Source organism: Miscanthus floridulus, chromosome 18, assembly GCF_019320115.1.
Source record: "Miscanthus floridulus cultivar M001 chromosome 18, ASM1932011v1, whole genome shotgun sequence".
NCBI lineage: Eukaryota > Viridiplantae > Streptophyta > Magnoliopsida > Poales > Poaceae > Miscanthus > Miscanthus floridulus.
In genome coordinates this window covers 106,133,993-106,156,605 of record NC_089597.1, presented here as the reverse complement: position 1 = coordinate 106,156,605, position 22,613 = coordinate 106,133,993, and the positions used below count along the sequence as shown (strand labels likewise).

The window sequence follows — 22,613 nt, the reverse complement described above, 5'->3', positions numbered from 1 at the left end:
TGAATTAGGTTTTCTAGGGCAGAATTTAAATGCTAGAAATTAGGGTTTTGGAATTCAAATTTAATACTAGAGTTATGAACTTGATTCATCCATACAAGTCAACACATATAATCATAAAAGTAAACTTGTTTTAGTGAATGCATATCAAAGTTTTCACTAACTTAAAAATGATGTGCAATTCATATGATGACATGGCATATTTTAGTGTTTAAAACACGAGAGGTGTTACAACCTTTCCCCCTAAAAGAAATCTCATCCTGAGATTTAAAAGTCCTAGGATAAAGTAATGGAAAAGGAAATGTGTCAAGCAAAAACATTCAAAACCTGACCATAAAACAGCTAAGGTCTCTTTACAAAACATGGTTCGTAAAGACAAAACACAACTAACCCTATTCTATATCGACGCAAGAAACTCCGGAAACTATTCTAGCAAGAAATCTTCAGATTCCCAAGTAGCTTCTTCTTCTTATTGTCGATTCCATTATATCTTGTAGAACTTGATTGTCCTCCTTCGTGTGACACGGTCTTTCTGATCCAGAACTCAGATAGGATATTCCGAATAGGTCAAATCAGGTTCAAGTTCCGCTCCTTCAATATCAATATTTTGATCCGACACTTGAAGACATTTCTTTAACTGGGAGACATGGAACACATCGTGTATAGCTGAGAGATGTTCTGGTAACTTCAAACGATATGCCACTTTTCCACATCTCTCCAATATTTGAAATGGTCCAATATAACGAGGTGCTAACTTGCCTTTAACACCAAAACGGTTGACTTCCTTCATTGGTGATACCTTCATATATACATAATCTCCCTTGTTAAACACCAATGGTCGACGTCGTTTATTTGCATAACTCTTTTGTTGGGACTGAGCTATCTTCAAATTATTTTGTATCTGCCTAACCTTCTCTTCTATTTCTTTCACAAGGTCAACTCCAAAGAACCGTCTTTCCCCGGGTTTAGACCAATTTAGTGATGTTCTGTATCTACGACCATAGAGTGCTTCAAACAGAGCCATCTTAATGCTCTCTTGATAACTATTGTTATATGAGAATTCAGCCAAAGGCAAACATTCATCCCACTTATTGGAATAGTTAAGGACACAACACCTTAACATATCTTCAAGTACTTGATTTACCCTTTCAGTCTGACCATTAGTCTGTGGATGATAAGCGGTACTATATAGAAGTTTGGTACTCATCGAAGCATGTAATTGTTTCCAAAAGTTGGAAACAAACCGTGTACCTCTATCCGACACAATGGTCTTTGGTACACCATGTAAGCTCACGATTCGTGCTAAATACATCTTGGCATATTGGATAGTGGGATATATACTCTTGACTAGAAGAAAATGTGCTGACTTAGTTAGTCGATCTACAATAACCCATATTGAGTCAAAACCTTTTGATATCTTGGGTAGACCGATGATAAAGTCCATACTAATATCCTCCCACTTCCAAGCTGGAATAGGCAATGGCTGTAACTATCCAGCGGACTTCAAATGTATAGCTTTTACCTTTTGACAAGTATCACACTTGGCTATATATCGAGCAATCTCTATCTTCATTTTAGTCCACCAAAATCTCTGTTTTAATTCATGGTACATCTTATTACTTCCTGGATGAATAGAGAACCTGGTGGTATGTGCCTCTTCAAGAATTGACTATCGCAACTCAGGAACCTTTGGTACCACAAGACGATTCTTGAAACATGCCGCTTTTCCCTTGTTTTCTTTCTGAGCGGCAATAATTTGGTCTCGAATAGTTGATTCAACAGTTATATTGGTCAAACTACCTTGTTGAATTATCTCTATTTTCAACTTCTCCATCTCATGACATAAAGTCAGATCCATTGTCTTCATGGTCAAGCAATTGCAATGGCTCTTACGACTGAGTGCATCTGCAACCACATTTGCCTTACCAGGGTGGTAATGCACCTCTAAGTCATAATCTTTAATCAATTCTAACCATCTTCTTTGTCGCATGTTCAATTCTGATTGAGTAAAGATATACTTTAGACTCTTGTGATCTGTATAAATATGACAAGTATTACCAAGCAAATAATGCCGCCAAATCTTCAAAGCATGGACAACTGCTGCTAACTCTAGATCATGAGTTAGATAATGTTCTTCATGTCGCTTAAGTTGTCTAGAAGCATAGGCGATGACTCGACCTTCTTACATCAATACACATCCAATACCAATACTAGAAGCATCACAATAAATGTCGAACGACTTCTCAATATCTAGCTGTGCTAACACTGGTGCAGTGGTTAATAATCTCTTCAAAGTCTGGAAAGCTTTTTCACAGTCAGGTGACTAGACAAACTTGGCTTGGTTTTTCAACAATCCAGTGATGGACTTGGATATTCTAGAGAAATCTAGAATGAAACAACGGTAATAACCCGCCATTCCTAGAAAACTTCAAACCTGATGAACAGTGGTTGGTGGTTTCCAATCTAGTATATCCTTAACTTTGCTTGGATCTACTACAACTCCTTCAGCTAACAAGACATTCCCTAAGAACTATACTTCCTTTAACCAGAAGTCACACTTACTGAACTTGGCATATAACTGATGTTCTCTTAGGCATGTCAGAACAACTCTGAGATGTTCAGCATGTTCTTTCTTGTTCTTGGAATATATTAAGATGTCATCAATAAAGACTACTACAAACTTATCTAGCTCAGGCATGAACACTAAATTCATCAGATACATGAAGTGAGCTGGGGCATTTGTCAAACCAAAAGACATTACCAAGTATTCATATAATCCATATCTGGTGGTAAATGCCGTTTTGGGAATATCTTCAGGCTTAATTTTGATTTGATGATATCCTGACCTCAAATTAATCTTAGAGAAAACCTTGGCTCCAGCCAGTTGATCAAAAAGTAAATCTATCTGAGGTAAAAGATATTTATTTTTAATTGTCACTTCATTCAATGGTCGATAGTCAACACACAATCTCAGGGTCTCATCTTTCTTTTTCACAAAAATTGCAGGACATCCCCAAGGTGATGAACTAGGTTGGATAAAACCTTTATCAATCAACTCTTGCAATTGAGTCTTCAACTCAGCTAATTCCTTGGGAGGCATCCTATAAGCTCTCCTAGAGATCGGAGCTGTTCTAGGCTTAAGATCTATTCCAAACTGAACATCTCTATCAGGTGGTAGACCGGATAAATCTTCAAAAAAACATCTGGAAATTCACAGACTACAAGGATATCTCTAATCTCTTTGACGAAAGTTGCACAAACTTTTTCCACTGATCTCTTTAAGATTGGAAGTTGGATAAGAAGCCAAGAATTACTGTCTGGCAAACTCAACCTTATTGTCCTATTCAAAGTATCTACAACAGCCTTATGCTGATATATCCAGTTCATACCCAAGATCACATCTATATCCTGATCTTTTAAAATAATCATGGTAGTGGGAAAAATGTGCCCACCCAGGTTTATGGGTACCTGGTACACTATTTCCTTAGTACATAGACGTCCTCCGGGTGATTGTATATAAAAATTCTCCTTTGTTTCCTCAATTGGGATTTCATGCTTTATGACAAAGGTTCTATTGATAAATGTATGAGATGCACCAGAATCAAAAAGCATAACTACAGGATGATCGGCGACAGGAAACATACCCAGCATCATGGGTTCCCCTTCTGGAATCTCCTAGCTTGAGTATAGAAAACCCACCTCATCTTCTTTTCATTTCGCCCTTCTGAGCATTTTGGTTATTATTCTTGTCCTAAGCTTGACCCTGTTGTTGATTTCTGCCTTCTAAAAATTCGGATTATACTGCTTAGGATACGGGCATTCTCTAGAGAAATGACTTGACTTCCCACAATTGAAACATGGGTAATTGTGGCCTTGGGGTGTTGGAGCACAAACACCAGGAACATTTATCTATTGTGAGTTCGGGTAAGTTATAGCAGGACGGACATTTGGTTGTTGACCGGCTTGGAACTGCGGTGGGTGATAAGGAGGACGGTAGTGATTCACCGGATGATAAATTATCTTCTATCTCTTTTGATTGCCGCCAAAAGACCTAGATGGCACGCTCTTTTTCTTCTTAATTTCCTTATGCTGTCGATATTTTTCCTCTGAAGCAATAGCAATGTTAACTGCCTCATGATACATGACATTTGTGCAGGTAGTCATCATGGTCTGAAGTTTGGTACTAAGACCACACATGAACCACTTCTTCTTCTTAGCATCCGTGTTAACATGCTCATGTGCATACTGTGAAAGGTGATTGAACTTGCCCACATACTGCATGACTGTTTGATCACCTTAATTCAAAGCAAGAAACCCATCAAGCTTCATGGCCATAACTCCATCTAGAATATAATGGGCATGGAAAACAGTGCAGAACTCAGTCCAAGTTAACCGAGTACTGGCTGGTTGCATGGCCACAAGGTTCGCCCACCAAGCACCTGCTGCACCTCTAAGCTGTTGGGCAGCAAAAACAGGCTTCTGGAACTCAGTGCATGGAATGAGGTTGAACTTCTGCTCTATGGTATGAAGCCAATCATTAGCTTCAAGTGGTTCATCAACCTTGGTAAATACTGCTGGTCGTGTATCCGTGAAGTCAACATATGTAGCTTCCTGCCTTTGATGATTACGACCATGATTCCCTTGCATCATATTTTGATTGCTTTGAGCTAACTCCCAAAGCAATCGAGCATTATCTACGGTCACATGGACTAGTGCCGTGATAGCATTAGCCAAAGTTGGCGGAACTGGTGGTGGATCAGGAACACCACCCTCGTCTTGCGAAGAACCATGAATATCCGAAGCCCGAGTATGAGGCATCTGTTCATGACAAACCAAACTTTACTCACAAGCATTTATTGAAATATTAAAAGAGCTTACTACAAACACATTACATTGGGTTTACTTATTTATACACAAGTCTGCACTTAAGCAAGACTACCCAGCTAGACTAGAACTCACTATATTACAACTCTACTCTTCTCCTTGATCACATCAAACCTCAGGATCGGTATCCATTCTAGAAACATTTCTGCCTTCATCATCACTTTCATTGACGACCACCACTTCTTCTGGATCCTCTTCTTCTTCCTCTTCAGGCTCATCATCATCTGCTATGACGACACCTGGGTTCATCGCATTAGCTTGAGGCTCATGATTTGGATTCAGGAGATTGTTCAGCCTATGGACTTCTTCATGCAGATTGGTATAATATTCTTCTAAGTCTTCTACATAAAACTCTAACTCATGAACTCGGGCTCTAGCTACATCTTCTCTATGCCAAGCTTCATTTCTTTCTTCCACCATACGAACTAACATACGCTCACAGTTCCTGTGAGCGGTGGTAAGACACCTCAATTGATCCTGTAACTTGCCCACCTGGATGGCATCTAAGGCCCTATCTCTAGTAGCCTGTGCTAACTCTGCTGAAAGCCTCTGTACCTCAGCCTGGGGATCAGGCCTAAAGCTGCTACTGCTAGCACCATCACTTCTAGGGGCAAGCTGGTGACGAGGAACTCCTTTGGGTCCAATGGACTTATGGGGCGTTACCTTGGTACGAGCCATACTATAGAAAGCAAGATTTAATAACCATAAGACAATCTAAGAAAAGTCTAAAGAGTAGTAAGAATGTGACTTATACTACTCAACCCAAACTAAGAGGGAAAGTAATTAACAAGTGGATTAATCATGATGCATGAATCGTCCTTACGAAACTTGAACATCAAAGCTCACAAGGTACATAAACAATAGTTCTTATTATATAGGGCATAATAAGATTACTACTCCACCATACAAAACCTTTTTAATCAAATAAGGAATGGCGAGAATGAATTAAGATAAGTCAGAAGCAATTTGGACCAAATTAACAGATTAAATTTATTTGCCCCAAATCGTTTTGAAGTTTTTTGTAAAACAATACTACAAAAACTTTGCAATGGTCGCTCTGATACCATTCTGTGGTAGAGCCTCCTAAATTATAGGGCCCACATGCACCTGTCAATGTCCAATGACCTCTGACGACTATGCATATGTTCCCGGTAACTTAAGAAGTCTGTTGGGTGTCCTCGGGAAACCTGAATCTTCCACGATTTCTTCCGAGCAGGATCCATTACAGAGTCATTGCAGTATTACAACAATTTATTCATTAATATACATCAGAGTAAAATAGCGGAAGTCTTACAATAACTTAGTTACAAAACAGTTGTTTCATAAACTAAGTACGATTATTATTACAAACCATAGTAGTGGAGTAGCTTAGTAACATAAAACAAAACACACAATAAAGTGCCCTGCCCAAGGGCCACATATTTACTTGTCATCATCGATTTGAAAAACCGTCATGCAGCATGGTCCAAAGCAGACCTGCGCATGAGGCTCACCTGCAACAAGGGTTTAATGAACCCTGAGTACAAAAGTACTCAATAAGACTTAACCGAAGTAACAATAGATAAGACTCAGGAATGCAGGCTCGAGGATTTAAGGTAGGGCTTTAGTAAGAATCAAAGTTCTTTTGCGTAAAAGCTCTCTAACAAGATTCTTTCTTTCAACAAATAACCCTTATTAAGATCATATATGAATCTACCATGATCCGTATTGAGATCATGAACTTCGTACCAACCCTTTCTCAAATCTTCCTCAAGTTTTATTTATTAACTATGATGATGAACAATGAGTTGAGTCTCCATAACCGAGGAGCAACGACGATTCGAACCGATTATAACCTAGCTGGGGATTCCCAATCATATGATATATGCAGGTCCCCGACCTACATATACAAACCTACCCTTAGATCCTCTAAAACTAGAACAGGTCCGCGCCATTCGAGAATACAGTACTCCACCAATCCAGCCCATGGCCACGTGGGTACACGCTACTCTCGCCATCTCTCCACTCCTAGTGCGCGAGTAGCCATTCTTGTAATAGAATAGCCGAGTTAAGGCTTACCGGAGTATGTGGCCAGTACTACAAAGTCTCACCTCATGCAATTCAATAACGGATGGCTCTTAACCGATATAGGCGGAAAGAACTCGCTCACAAGACATCTATGTCTTATGGCTCTCATATACCAAGTCCGTCCGGTCTAGAATTATTACTCCACAAGATTATATCTCATGATAACATAAATACCCAATCATACCCAAAAATCCATTTATATCTCATAGGTGACAGGTAATCACCCGACTTCTATCGGTCTAAGCATGGCTAAGCATAAGTGGGCATTCCCAAAATGAAACTGGTAACAAGGTTGCTATGGAAAAGCAAGGTTGGTAATGCACCAATTAGGTTTCCACTCAACTCCTAATCACTTAATGCAGTATTTGAAAGCAAAAGCGATATAAATTTGTAAAACACAAGGTAGGTTTAAATGCATCCGGGGCTTGCCTTGATTGTCGAAAAAGTCCAGTTCCGGAGATGTTCCACAGATATCAAACCCGACCTCAACAGGCGGATTAACTCCCTCAATAACTTTGTTGACTACCACGTTCTCACTTTCGTTCACTACACGTAGTAATAATGCCATGTTTAAAATGATGCGAGATATAAAACATTATGCTTGACGATGGATGCAAAAGTTAATAACTTGAATACAACTTTCCTTCGCGGTATAGTTACAAGCCAAAAACTAACTAAATCTTTTTATAAACTCAAACACTTACTTTAAATGCCAAGGATCATTTTATGCATATGACCCAAGGTCATCACTCAATCCCAAATTCAAACAAAACCTAAGTCATTAAGAGTTAATATTTATTTTTATTAATTAACAATTAATTCAAAATTATGAAATAATTCAACTTTTTCCAATTGAGCTCAAAATTTATGTGAAGGCTCATCACATGATGACTAAGTGTAAAAACAATTTTCATAATTTTTGGATAATTATACAAGCCTAGAAAAATCATGAAAACTCATTTCTTAATTAATTTGAGAAATTTTTATCATATTCAAAATGTATTGAAAAGTAACATTTAATATTTTTCCTAAAAAGTTTACATCTCAGAGAGGTCACACAAAAATTTTCATAATTTTTGGAGCTCTATTTAATTCTACATAAAATAAACAAATCACAACACTATTTAATCATTTCTGCAAAATAGAAAATTTTATTTTCAGTAAAACGGTCACTGACAGGGTGACCCCACCCATCAGTGAGAGCAGTGTGACGGCGAGCCTCTGACCGGCGCGTTCTCGTCGGTGGTGAGGTTTCCGAGGGCGGGAATCGGACCAACATGATCTCCTAGCCATTGCGCACACACCGGTGGCACGGGTTGAAGCTCTAGGTCACTGTAGTGACCTTGCCGGCAACGATGGTGGCTCAGCGAAGCATAGCCGACGTGCACCCGGTGATCTACGACTTCACCGGCGATACAAAGGTCTTCGGCGTACTCAGCAACTCCTAACGGACTTAACCGAGCCCTTAATAGAACCCCCAACGCCCTACAACGCAAGCAGCAACGAGCGCAGCGGCACGGCGGAGCAAAACTCACCGGCGTTCCGCGGTCCGGTGGCTACAGCGTGGTAGAGGTTAAAAAGACCGCACATGCATGATCAGTGGCTCACCCCGAAGCTGATGCGCTCGAGAACGACGGCTGCAGCGAGTCGGAGCTAAGTCGTCGACGTTGGAGACGATGGTAGCGGCGTGAACTCACGGCAAAGCTCTGTTCCGGCAAAAGCGAACTGCCAAATGATGAACGATCAAGACTACGAGCAACACTAAATCATGAGGGTCATGAAACAATAAACGGCGAAGTGAGAAGCCCAACAGAACTCCGTGTCTACGGTGGAGTGGATCACGGTGCCATCTCGCCGGAGAGGAGGAAGACGACGTTACGCCGGGCACTCCAGGGAGAGAGATGCTCAGCTAGATGGCTCTACGGGTGCGCCAGGCAAACATGGTTACAGTGGTGACACTGGTTGGAGACGGGAAGGCTCGGTAAGCTCCGACGTGAGCTCGACGGAGCAGGGCGACGGTGATGGGAAAACAGCGGGAAGGGAGAGAGCGATTGGATGGCGCCCAGAGTTATCAGGCGAGCGGAGGGCAGCGGAAGAAGGTGCGCTCGACATGTTACGACAATGTAGACATGTCGAAGCAGGAGGTGGCACTCGCGGACGCGCGTAGAAGTCGGTGGAAGCATGGCCGGCGGCGAGAGCTGCCTGCTTGCACTGTTCAAGCAAATTACCGAATTGCCACTCACTCAATTTCTCAAATTTGTATGGAAACTCAAAAATCTCCAAAAATAAAAGTTGTTCCAAATTCAAAGTTCTACAACTTTGCTTTAATAACCATACCCAAATTCTGTCTAGATTTGAAAATGCAAGTTTGAAATCAAAAGGGGACACTTTAAAAATTTATCCCCTTTTAAATTACTCCAAATTTTGCATAACAACTTTGAAAACTCTAAAAACCAACTTTGTACACATTGACAAGCTCTACATTTTTCCTTTTAGGCCCAACCCCAAAATGTGCTTAGATTTTGAATTAGGTTTTCCAGGGTAGAATTTAAATGCTAGAAATTAGGGTTTTGGAATTCAAATTTAATACTAGAGTTATGAACTTAATTCATCCATACAAGTCAACACATATAATCATAAAAGTAAACTTGTTTTAGTGAATGCATATCAAAGTTTTCACTAACTCAAAAATGATGTGCAATTCATATGATGACATGACATATTTTAGTGTTTAAAACACCAGAGGTGTTACAATATGAGAGGCCTAGTCTTGGTGATGTATTTTTTCCTCTAGGGCTACTTTATAATTTCTACTATATATTAATAAAAACATACATCATCAGTGCCAGATCATGAGAGAGAGAGGCCTAGTAAACAGACCAAACTCTTTTCAATATTGTATCTATGAAATTGTTGTTGGATTTAATCGGCTTGGCTCATTTTTAGTTCAATTAATTCAAATAAAACCTCAAGCCCATATTAAATGCAAATAGGTGCATTAAAGTCTTAGGCCCTGTTTGGTTGGGCTTTTGGCTTTGGCTTTTGGCCCCAAAAGCCAAAAGCCCAACCAAAGGGGCTGTTTTTGGAGGGTGCTTTTTCAGAAGCAGCTGCTTTTCCGTAGTTCATTTTTGAAAGCTGGTTTGACCCTGCTTTTGGCTTTTGGCTTTCTGCTTTTCGAAATTGGTGGAATGAAAAGTTCTTCCATAGTTGTTTCAAGAGAGATAAAGATAAAAGGTATATTTTATACTTGTTTAACTAAACAGCTTTCAGCTTTTCTACAGCTCACAGCCCACAGCAGCTTTTCCACAGCTCACAGCCCACAGCAGCTTTTTTCCACAGCCACAGCTCAACCAAACAAGACCTTAGTATCATATGAGATTTTGACTAAATGTTGACTCAACATAAAGAGGCGGTCTGTGTGCGCGCTTGTCTTAAGAGCAAAAGGCGAGCCATGCACACGCACAAGCAAAGCCGAGCCGCTGTGCCCATGACATGTCATGATGCGGGGTGGGCTAGGTTTTGCCACTCAGGTTGTTTGATGGAGCCATTTGACGAAAATTACCGCGAACTGTTACGGGAGGGTTTTCTGTCCGTTACTCTCGCCTCTCCGCGATTACTTCGTCCAGTATCATCGTTCGTCTAGGTGCATTCTTGCGACTCTCTGACACCTTCTTCGCTCGCGCATAAGGGCACGAATATCATAAAGTCTCGCGCGTACGATACACGAACACCCTCTCTTCACCGTTTGAGCTGCTACCGAGTAATCCTGTTATGAACCTCTACGTGCATAGAAGGTTGAAAGAGCAGGTCTCCGGAACTGACACCCGTTTGTGACATATGCTCAGGTGTGCAGGCGAATCAGGTTTTTGGGGAGCATGAGCACGACTACTTCTGCTCGTCTTCTTCCTGGTGTCCAGTTCCACTTCATCGTTTTAGCGGCTAGTACCACTTCATCGTCTTCCTGACGTGAGCGACTACTTCCACAGTGAACCACCGCCTACATCACTAAGATCCGCAACTTCGAGCAACTCATATGCTGACTAGTGAGAAAGGCGCAGGTCCCACCCTAGGTATAATACCGTTCTTACTGAATTTGTTATATTCAATTTTGTTGATATGATCAATATAATTGGCATCCTATGTATTCTTGTTGTTGCGAGTAGATCACACCGTGCACATTATGATATCATGAACCTTCTACTATTTTTCTACACTAAATCATTTCTAAAATTACCTAAATAACTAACAGTTGTGACCCTATGTTAACCTGCTCGAGGCAAGCGTGCGCTCTGTCTATCGATGTCAGAAATATTTCGAATATTTATTTATACTAATGAGATTTAGATGAGTTAGATGTCGACTCTTATCTACCATTACCTATTGTGTTGTTTCGAGCATGCTGTAATCGGATCGCACGTGAATAGCTACGGAGCTTCAGCACGTCGATCACGACCGATCGTGGCTCGTGGGCGGTAACCACTCGCACTCGCGTCTGGGTTTGCTTTCCCATTGCCGCACCTGAACCAAACAGAATAGTAAATTATTGATTCCCTTCCCGTTCCGATCGGGTAACCATTGCCGTTACCGAAACAAACAGCAACTATTCTTAGGATGAAAACGGATCGAATACGGACGGATATCACCGATATTACATTTGTTTTCATATTTCGGTACGAATTTGGATTCGAATACGGATAGTATCAACTATGTCGGATATGATACGATTGGATATCGACATCATAAATATGCGATTTGAGTATTCGGATACGGATACGTTATTAGATGTTGGATATCCGGACTCAGATACGGACAGATCTCAACTCCTCTAAACAGATTCGATTTCGAATACGGTCGAAAAATATCCATACCGTTTTCATGCCTGCCTATTCTTATTATCTGTCTCTCTTGGTCTCAACTCACCAGTCCTCGGTTAAAAAAAAAAAAAACTCACCAGTCCTCGCTCCCGAAGCTTCCCCTTCGGCAGCCTCGAGCGACCCGCCTCCGGCCCAGCGCCGCCCCCTCCCCGCCCTCCCTCTCCTCCACCCGCACGCGCCACGCGCCGCGCCCCAGCCTGCGCCGACGGACCACGACGGGCGCGCCAGCCCCGCAGCCTTCGCTCCGCGTCGTGTCCGCCCGCAGGCCCGTATACTTTTTAGATAAAAATGGGCTTGGCCCAAAACTAACTTGCAAAACTGCCGTATTATTTTCGGCCCTACGCGTCTACCGCAAATAGGCCCAGGGACGACAAAGAAGAAACGAAACCGAAACCTCTTCTCCTACAATCCATCGCCGCCGCCACCATGGCCGCCGCCGGTGGCCGAACCCTTGGCCGGAGCAGCTTCTCCCGCGCCACATCCAACCCTGTGACCTCATCATACGGCGCCGCCGGCGTGAAGATTGGCCCAAACGGTGCCGCTTTCGTCTCCTCGGGCATCCCGGACCTCGACAGTAAGCAGCTTCTTGCTCAAATCGTCCTTTTTAACTAAAAATATAAAAAAAATCTCATGTTTACGTTGATGATATTACCGTATTTCCGTTTGCTTATCTCGAATGATGTGAAGTGAGGAGGCTATCAGTATTTCGGTATCGGCGATGTTTGGGCATGTATGTTTGATCTGGCCTTTTTGACAGAAACGATAGAATTGGAAATTGGAGCGTTTCAGTGACCTGTATTTGCAGAAGATTTTATTTGCCTAATCTACTATGTGTTATCATTTGCCTTGCCCCTTGGTTTGGCTATGTGCATCTTGTGATACAGATGCTGAGATAATTATATTCCATTATCTAAAAGATCTGGGATGTGTGGAATTGGTGCACAGGCATGAAGTAATTAGCCTGGTTGGAGTCTGCTTAGAAATTAGATATGCGTGGAAATTAGTTCATGTGATGAAGTGCACATAAGAACCAAACTTTGTAAATTGAAAAAATGGAAAGCATGCTTTTTTTTATTTTGAAAAAATACGATGTGCATGGCAGTTACTGGATCACCGTTATTTGGCGCTCTCTGGCAGGGATTTTGGGTGGTGGATTCCTTCTCGGCTCAGTTGTAATGATCATGGAGGATGCTGATGCGCCACACCACCTCCTGCTTCTTCGGTGCTTCATGTCTCAGGGTGTTGTGCACAAACAGCCCCTGCTCTTTTCAGGAGCTATGAAGGAGCCACGGTTGTTCCTTGGTACACTACCTGCTCAAGTTTCATCTTCAAAGGAGGATGGACGACACAGAGCAATGGGGGCTGCAGCAAGTAGTGATGGACGAGCAAATGTAGGTCCCAGAATAATTGTATTACTGTACTTATAGTCGCCAAGAAGCGATCTTCTTTTTATATTGCACTGAAATTTTCATTATACAGGATGAGGGTTTGAGGATAGCTTGGCAGTACAAGAAATACTTTGGGGATGACTCTCGTGCTGAACATAAAGGTGGGTCCTTCACTCCATCTCTTAATCTTGTCTGTTCTGTTGTTGGTGATTTTTTGTGGAACCATGCTTTTCGTTCCAGTTTTCTTGATTACGATTTAAAAAGAAGAGATATATTAATCATTAGCAAGCTGATCATTTTTGCACTGTCTTTGTTATCAACTCATTCCAAAGAATCATTCGTTGCAACCTGATGTTGACAAGACAAGCAGCTAATCTTTGCAATACATATTAGTTTTGCTTGTATAAGCATGATTTCTAGTACTATATTATTTAAGTTAAGCTTGCTTCTGCTCCCACATGATGTCCCTGACAAGTCTTGACTCAATGACTCATTTAGCATTATTGCAGACAATAAGCAGGAATTTAGCAATGATTTTGATTTGAGGAAGCCCTTGGAAAGGCATTTACTTAATGGGCAGAATATTGAATGTGTAAGCATTCAAGATGCTGACAGTCTCAGCGGCCTCCAGGATTGTTGTTCTGCTTTCTTATCCAAGCTTCCAAGGTGAGATCAGGTCTTGATCCAATGTTCAAAAATTGCTTTAGCTGAGGAATATCACAGCATAGTTGCAGAACCCTTTCATCACCGAGTAATGCATCTATTGTCCAATAATGATAAAATTGGTTATGCTACCCATGCACTGTGCCTAGTATTAATTCTGAACACCTCTTTTGTATTCCACATTCAGAAAAGATGCTGGGAGTTTAACTGCTGGGAGAATTGCTATACAATCACTCTGTGCACCGCAGTGTAGATACTTTGAGAAGGTTAGCATTTAATTCTACAATATTGCCAACACTCTCACGGTGCAACTGGTCAGCACAACACGCCATAGAAGCGGTTGGCTGAGCCAGCCCGGGTTCGAGTCTCGGCACCAACTTCTTAAGATGAAAATCAGGGGGACATCTCTCCCCCTGGTCAAATCTAATTCTACAATATTCATTGGCTGGTGACTGTAGTGTGCTGAAAATTTGAAACCAAATTATGTTTCTTATTTTCTATCAAGTTTGGATGTAGTTGCAACTGAAAAATCACTTACTTTACGCATTATAGGACTGGGACATGGTCTCATTTATCAGATCACTGAAGGCCATGGTGCGCTCATCTAACTCTGTTGCTGTTATAACATTTCCGAGTACAGTTCTGTCAAATTCGTTCTGTAAGAGATGGCAGCACCTGGCAGATACACTGCTGTCCATCAAAGCAATTCCAGGCAAGCTTGGACTTTTGAAATTTATTTTCAGTAACCATTTCGATCATCTACATTACTCTGTCTTTTAATTGCCTGTTTTACTTGGTTACAGATGAGGACAAAGACTTGGCAAAACTGCTCACAGGATATCAAGATATGGTTGGTTTTTTGCATGTCCACAAGGTGGCACAAACTAATAGTCAGGTACCGAAATATTCACAATCACAACTTCTGTAAAAAAAAAAAGAAGAAGAAAAGAGCTATGTCTTCATTCGTTTTGATGCCTTTTATGTTGACAATCAGGTCCCTGTGATCTTAGAGGCATCCACACTTTCTCTTAAGCTACGAAAGAGGAGGTCACTGGTGCTGGAACGGTTGAACCAGGCTCCAGTTGATGGGTCAAGCGGGCCTTCATCTGCTGCATCAAGTAGTTGCTCGTCACAAGGTTCACAGCTTGATTTCTAATTCATATTCAGATGGTATGGCTAGTTTTCCTTGAGAGGAGCCTGGCAGTGTTGCGTACTAGTTACTTCTGGCAGCAGAATGCAGCTTTTGGAGGTTTAGGTTTTAGATAGGGAGGCAGTTTGATGGTTCACCGTTAACCATCCTCCCTCATGTATCTATCAGCTTGTTGTACACCACTTTCAATAGTATTTGAACTGGCTAAACTTCTATATTACAATCTGCCAACGGCAGGTAATTGTCCAAGTTTGTCGAATTGCCTTGAACATATTACAAAACTGTGGATTTTCTCATTTTGTCTGTTCGAAATGACCACATTTTTGCGTAGAGTGGGAATGTTTGTGATGCTGATGCAGCTGATCTGAAGAATTATTGGTCTTCACGAAGATGGAGCTGTGACAGACACTGCAACAAGTTTGCTATGTAGTATGTCAAATGCAAAAGGAAATTGTAAAGTGGGTAGATTTTCTCAACCTGTTGTAGATGCCCTACCCTAAAACTGGAATTCAGTTTTCTCAATCCCTATAATGGTTGTAGATCCCCATTTGGATCCCTGGAATTGAATTATTTTAAGAATCATAATTTAGGCACATATTAATTAAGCTATTATGGTTGTATATGGATTATATTTGTATATTTTTGTTGGCTATACGAGAGATATACTAATGTATTGCATTTCTACCGTAGGGGAGCGAGTTGAAGAGCGTGTTATAAGTTGTAAATTAAAAACATAGTATGATGATCTATATAATCAATTTATATTTCTCACCTTATAAATTTGAGATATGTTTATATGTAAACTTTGGAAAGTGGTGGAATGACAGTCTAAATCAAATAACCTAATTATTAAGTAGATTTCAATTCCTCCAAATGAAGAGATCCCAACGGCCCCTAAGAGATTTTGTCATCCTTTCTACAAAAAAACAAAGGAGGCAACCACTGCGAGTAATATAATTCCAACGATTTAGGGCCGCCGATCCCGTTGGTGGTTTTGATCTCATATATTGCCGAGCTGCATTTATTGTACTGTTTGCGGTTATTGTGATCTCAGATATTGCTGAGCTGCATTTATTGTTTGGGTTGCAATTGTAACAGTCAACTATTTTGAAAGTTGAGTAAAAACAAAATGCAAAGAGCAGTGTTAGGATTTCAACTAATACACGACTGGAATCATCATACACAAACACAAGCACAGAAAACATGAGATCTCAGGACATAAGACTGGGATGGCATAAACAGTCCACCAAGCAAGAAATAGCTTTGCATAGTTGTATGTTTAAGACGATAATTCTGGAGTTTATGTACAGAACTTGTGCTGAAGAGTTGCTGAAGACAGAGATATTCACAAATGCTTAGATAAAACATTTCAGGCCTAAATATGCACAACTAGGAACCACAATTCCCGATGCTATTTTTAGCAAACCTCCATCTTCACATGGATCTTTTATGATTTCTTATCCAGAAGTCCCAACAACATCTCCAAAAAGCATGTTTGCAACTGGTGGTGGAAGCCACGCCCCATTAGCATTGTTTTGCACCTGTTGTTGCTCGTAATCACCACTCTGATCGGAGATGCTGGCAACCTTCCGACTCCTTGGCCTCGCAATGCTCTTCCCAACAAAAACACCCAGCTTGAGAGCGGTGAAGAAACCAATAGCAATGAACAGGGGCCTCACTGCCCAATGGAAGTCCTCGAGATGCTCATACTTCTTAACAATCCCCTCGCACTTGTCAAAGCTCACCACCTCCACCTCAGAGGGATCTGCCAAGCAACTGCATACTTCACCAAGATTAAATTTGCCAGGAAATTTCACGGCAAGACACCCATTCGGATGTATCTGTGAAATTCGACCTGTGGCTAATCCTCCACCCCTCTTTCGCTGCCATTCAAACCTTGGGCTTGAAATGTTGGCCTTTAGGCGCACAAACTGTCCAACACAGTAGGCTTGAGCCATTTGGAGATCTGTATAATTACCCTTCCAAAGGGTATCCATTCCTATCAGACCAACAGTCACTGCACCGTCACGGTCAATGCTATGAAGAATGCCAACCTGAGAGCGCTTCTTGTCCTCCTCCCTCAGCCGTACCCAGTCTCCAGCAGCAAAACCATATGTTACCCTCTCCACTGTTGAACAGCGAACCTTTAAAGGGTCGTGTAGCCCAAGGACTCGTACAAGAATGTAAGGATCACGCTCTCCATCATCCTCAATGCCAACTATGGTTCCATCAGGGATTTCCATAGTTTCAGGACTGCAAGAGTTTTTAAGCTTTCTTGAACGGACCTTGTCACCCACTTGAAGCTTGTCCTTAAAGTGCAACCAGTTAATGCGATTTGCCATGGCTAGCCTGTCTACCATTACATTTTCAGAGTTGTCCCAACCAATGTTGTCATGATCTGCATCTTTAGCACTAAAAAAGGAAAAATAGAAAAGTAAGTTAGGTCGAAGGATGCTCCAACGTTTTTCTCAAAAGAAATAGAAGGGGGGAAATATGATATTGGGAAAAATATTACAGCAGAACAACCAAAGCATGTCAACACATTTCTATGCTTTGATAGGACACAAGACAATATTACAGTAGAACTTAGCAGTCTTAGATGTAATAAATGCAGATGTTATAATAAACCATGGTAAAATTACTCATCTAGTGGAAATTCAAACAAAATCTGCAGATAATGAGAAACCATGATACTTATCATGTTACCTCTCAAATGCATGCAAAATGTCTTTCATCAAGGGACGTTTTCTGAAGTCATATTCAAAGCATCCAGAAAGCACATTTTCAATGTCTGGAGGCAGACTGTATGGGAATATTGGCTTTTCTTTCTTCAAAACAACCAACTGATAAATCTCATCTGCTGATTTTCCACGCCATGGCTGAATGCCACTCAGCATCTCAAGGATGCTGCACGCAAAACCCCATGAATCAGTTTCATAACTAATCGGACCTCTGATGTTTGGTTGCCATTGTTCTGGAGCCATGTAATTTGGAGTTCCAAGCCTCTGGATAAGGTCCGGATTAGGTAATGAAAGGCCAAACAGCAGGGATGGAATCCCAAAATCCCCCAGCACAGCACGGTCATTTTCGTCTATGAGAAAATTGCAAGGTTTCAGATTTAGGATCAATATCTCCCTGGTGTGTAGGTCTAGTACACTGCGTGCCAAATCAGCCCCATATCTGTAAATTTAAATTTGTCATGAAAAAATATTCAAGAAAATAAGCATACAAGACACCTCTGAATAATACCATAATAAGCAGTACCAAATCGAAACAATGAATTGAAGTCATACTAAATTGACATAAGGATAGGTGACAGTTAAGACAGCGCATGGTTTTGGATACCAGACCATTGTACTATACAGTTTTTTTCTCAAACTATTGTACTATACAGTTAGAGAACAAATGTCCTGCTAGTCCTTTTTTTAGCCATAATAAATCAACATATTACTACATAAGGTAATTTTTACAATAATTTTCTAGTCTGAGTATGATTGTTCAAGGAGGAAAAGAAACACTCTAGAATATGATACTCATTGCCTCATAGAAACTACTTGCTCAAATTCAGAATTTTTTTATCCTGTATGTTGATCTTAATGGTTGCCATGGTGCAACAGATGCATATATAAAATTTTTTAGGCATTTTCACCATACCTTAAAACTTCTAACAAAGGGAGCTTTCCACCTTTAAGCCGAGCCATCTTGTCTCCGATGGATCCTTCATAGAATTTCATAGCTATACAAATCTGAAAATTCATGAAGCCAAATACGCTATGGATTAACATTAATCACCAAGATGATATGACAGAGAGACCTAGCATGGGGAGGCAATAGAGATCAGCATGCCACAACTAGTCCAAGACCAACATACCCTCCCATTCTGTGTCGATATGCCATGCAAGAAACAAACATTGCCAAGACCCTGACATTTGCTGAATATCTCATCAAACCTCGCTGAGAAGAACTGCAGCTGGTCCTCTTTAATTGGATGCAGCATCTTCACTGCGACCTCGTGGTACCGATCATAATCCTCCATCCTCTGATGATGAGTTGCTATCCAGACATCCCCAAATGGACCTCTCCCTATCCGGTGCTTCAGGTTTAGCACACTCGGGTCAATCCATGGGCTTATCTGGCTCGGGCCAGAGAAAACCATCCGGTAGAGATCAGGATCCTTCTCAAGCAGCATGTACTCCTCGAATGCATCGGTGGGATTTGAGTCGGAGCTTTGTCCTGCCATTCCTGCAGAGCAAATCTCACCATTATACAAACCCCAATACATTATTACGCAGAAAAGAGTCCAGACTTCACAGCGCTCTAAGCATGTTTTTGGTGTTTTTATCAAATCGCCGAGATTCTTTTATTCACAATTTCAATGCATCTACCCAACAGAGAAGAGCCGAACTTTCCTTGCTTACTTCAGTTGAACTAACATTGAAAGCAAGCACAGACAGAGCGAGCTGAGGATCCCAACTTCCCAGTGATTATAGTACTGGAAAGAACTATACTAGAATGTAAACTACGGATAAGCTCCGAACTGACCAGCGCGAAAGCGAAAATCGATGGGGAAGAAAAGGGTAGAACATGGAGGGGGAACAAAATCAAGAATTCCCCAATCCACTAGAGCAAGAATCACGCAATCTTAATCGGTAAGAATCACTGCAATGACCGGTATAAAATCGAAACCTAGATGGGGAACCAAAAAAGGTAGGAATTTGGATCAGCAACACATCAAGAATCCAGAAAACAAGCAGATTCTCACCTGTCTCTTCTTCTTTTCCTGCCCTTGCTTTCCCCCTTCCTAAGTGATGTCGGCGAATTGGTTTTGATAGACCTAATAAACTAACAAAGCCACAAAGGAAACAAAACTAACCTAGAAATCAACTGTCTCTACGGCTACTGGAGAAATCTGCGGACGAATGGATTGGAAGCAACTGCTAGAAGCCGGCCGTACCGCCGTAGGCGGTTGGGTTGGGTGGGTGGGGGAGCGTCCGCAGGGGAGTTGAGCGGTTATATAGGGCCTGTATGTTACTGCTAGCAAACGTTACGCTTTTGCAGCTTATTTTGACCAGGCTTATTCAGATAGCTTTCATTTATATTAAAAAACAGAAGTAGAATTAAATCAGTTTATTTTGACCATTATTTATATCAAAACGCTTCACACTTAAGCTGTAGCGAAGACGGGATTATCTGCGCTGATTGCTTTTTCTTTCTTCCATCCCGTCCTTGCTTTCTTTCCTCCGTTTGTCCTTTTCTTTTCCGCTTTTTGCACAATGTGGTTTTCATTTAATAATTTATTTATTTATGCACCATTTTGCATTTTTATGATGAACTGCAATATTTAATAAGAGCATCTCCAATATTTCTTAAAAAGTTACTTGGTAAATCAATGAGTTTTCCATGTCCTATATAAAAAAGAGTTTTCCATGTGGCTAAAAAAAGTTGGAAGCATATATTTATTGGTTTGTAGTTTGAATAGTTTCTAAAATCTCTCCCTAAATTTAGAAGTTAATTTTGCATAAGAAATTCTAAACTATTTTCAAATCACAACAACCACTTTTATATTTCTTCTCTCTTGTATTGCGAACTATGCCGTTCTCCTTATTCCTCTACACGTCCTTCCACCTTAGACGCGCGTATATTTCCACGTGGTTGTGTCAATGTTATCAAGTGCGGAAAGATAGGAAGGTGAACTAGAGAGTTGTTGGAGAGCGTTTTTTCGATCTTACCAAAAAATCAAGATTGGGAGTGAACTTTGGAAACTCTTGGAGATCCTTGAACTTAGCTGTATTTTTTTCACGCTAAAAATATTTTCCTTTTTTGCAAACCATGGCATCCATACTTAGGCGTCGGTTTTGTTATACTAGTGAAGTCACCACGTATATTTTGCAGTGTTGATAGACAAATTGTCTATTACTCCCTCCGTTCCAAATTATAAAATGCTTTGAATTTTTTGATACATCGAATTTGCTATGTATAGACATAACGTTGATTTAGATACACGGCAAATTCGATGTACCAAAAAAATCAAAGCGACTTTTAATTTGAAATGGAAAAATATTAAGAAATGAATGCTTCAATTGAAGATACCTGAAATCAAATTCAATATAGAATTTGGAATAGATTCTACTAGAAAAAAAAATCCATTTGTGGGTTAGAGAAATAAAAATAAAGTTTAGGCTAACTTTATGTTTACGAAATTTTAGTGCTCTCTTCGTTCCAAATTATAAGTCGCTTTGACTATTTTGGTTCATCCATTTTGCTATGTATTTAGACATATTATTATATCTAGATACATAGTAAAATGAATGTACCAAAAAAGTCAAAGTGACTTATAATTTGAAACGGATGGTTCCTTTTTCTAAGAGGAACTTCCAATTTTGAACTGGATAATAATGATAACTAAGATTTATCACCAGTGCTAAATTAGATAATCCAACCTAAGCAAGGAGTTTTCACCACAAGAAAAACTAACAATGATTTTGGTTCATATACGAAAGTAAAAAAAAAAACAGGGTTTTTGACTTTCTAATATTAATAGAAAGGTCAAAGAGAGCCTCAAATTGTACATAAGTTGGTTTCTTTAATGCAGAGAGATTTCTAAGATTCTAGACGTGATGAATAGGTAAAAAATCGTGTTTTAGTGCGAAGTAATTTTAGTTACATGTCAAAGTCAAATTCATACGATAGTTTAGAATTGTAAACTTTTAGGCCAACTCCGATCATCGCCATCACAATTGATGGTCTTGCACATCCTAGCGTTGGTGAAGCCCCACCACCTCACCTCCAACCTGAAACCCTAACATCACTGGAGATAAATGAAGCTCGTTGGAGAATAGAGAATAAGGACGCATGAATTACCAATTGAATCGAAAGGTACAAAATTAACAAGTTTTGCCCAAAGAACTTGTCATCAGTTTTCTAGCAAAGGGTCAAGTTCTAACTAATCTTAAGCATTTTATTTATGTTTTTTTTTGAGAGGTGGGGGTGGGGAATAAAAGTAAATGTTCACTTTCTTTTAGAATTAAAGTAAATGTTCACTTAGACTCCCTCCACACCGTGATGATTAACTATATGGCTATAAAGGTGAGGGACCCAATAATACTTAATTTCTCTTGCTTTTACTCTCTCTATTCCAAATTATAAATCGTTTTGACTTTTCTAGATATATGCAACTATACATAATTTATATCTATATACACAGCAAAAGTCATGTAACTTGAAAAACCAGACCAACTTATAATTTAGAATGAAGATAGTACTACCATATTCTTATATATTAGAGAAATTTTATAATGGTTGAAAAAAACATGGGCCATCCATTGAGTAAGATCGGACGGTGGAAAAATAGGAGATACCCAACTAAAAAGTACCTAGAGGTACCAAATAGGTGAGGATAGTACCAAATTAGGTGGAGCTAGTACCAAAATATGTGGGGCAAAATCTATTTTTTATTGTATATTTTATTTTCGAATAAGGATAATTCCGTCATTTTAGTCCTTTTCTTCATCCTCCGTCTCTTGGACCATGGTCTTCTCTCACCCGTCGAAGCTCTGACCATGGAAAGTGTCACGCGCGTGCTATCTCTCG

At 40.4% G+C, this 22,613-nt stretch overlaps 2 protein-coding genes across 2 annotated transcripts; one reads left to right on the top strand and one right to left on the bottom strand.

Moving 5' to 3' along the window:
* The first annotated feature begins 12,178 nt into the window (after positions 1 to 12,178).
* Positions 12,179 to 15,479, top strand: LOC136522204 (elongator complex protein 4-like). Its single transcript, XM_066516000.1, has 8 exons — positions 12,179 to 12,396; positions 12,960 to 13,213; positions 13,302 to 13,371; positions 13,720 to 13,876; positions 14,061 to 14,139; positions 14,426 to 14,585; positions 14,677 to 14,768; positions 14,868 to 15,479. The coding sequence occupies exons 1-8, from the start codon at positions 12,249 to 12,251 to the stop codon at positions 15,027 to 15,029; spliced, it is 1,122 nt and encodes a 373-aa protein (XP_066372097.1). The 5' UTR covers positions 12,179 to 12,248; the 3' UTR covers positions 15,030 to 15,479.
* Positions 15,480 to 16,253: 774 nt separating this feature from the next.
* Positions 16,254 to 19,999, bottom strand: LOC136520280 (protein KINASE OF THE OUTER CHLOROPLAST MEMBRANE 1-like). The gene is made up of 5 exons (XM_066513735.1): positions 19,786 to 19,999; positions 18,895 to 19,265; positions 18,678 to 18,769; positions 17,730 to 18,203; positions 16,254 to 17,435 (listed from the first exon to the last, which is right to left on the bottom strand). Exons 2-5 carry the CDS (start codon positions 19,261 to 19,263, stop codon positions 16,481 to 16,483), a joined length of 1,890 nt encoding a protein of 629 aa, XP_066369832.1. The 5' UTR covers positions 19,264 to 19,265; positions 19,786 to 19,999; the 3' UTR covers positions 16,254 to 16,480.
* Positions 20,000 to 22,613: the final 2,614 nt, after the last annotated feature.

Excerpts from the sequence above, each read along its gene's own strand:
- LOC136522204 (XM_066516000.1), top strand. The coding sequence starts at position 12,249 with ATGGCCGCCGCCGGTGGCCGAACCCTTGGCCGGAGCAGCTTCTCCCGC. Across the intron at positions 13,877-14,060 it reads TTCTTATCCAAGCTTCCAAG|AAAAGATGCTGGGAGTTTAA; the intron begins GTGAGATCAGGT and ends TTCCACATTCAG. Across the intron at positions 14,586-14,676 it reads GTCCATCAAAGCAATTCCAG|ATGAGGACAAAGACTTGGCA; the intron begins GCAAGCTTGGAC and ends ACTTGGTTACAG.
- LOC136520280 (XM_066513735.1), bottom strand. The coding sequence starts at position 19,263 with ATGGCAGGACAAAGCTCCGACTCAAATCCCACCGATGCATTCGAGGAG. Across the intron at positions 18,204-18,677 it reads CCTTTGTTAGAAGTTTTAAG|ATATGGGGCTGATTTGGCAC; the intron begins GTATGGTGAAAA and ends TTAAATTTACAG. Across the intron at positions 17,436-17,729 it reads ATTTTGCATGCATTTGAGAG|TGCTAAAGATGCAGATCATG; the intron begins GTAACATGATAA and ends TTCCTTTTTTAG.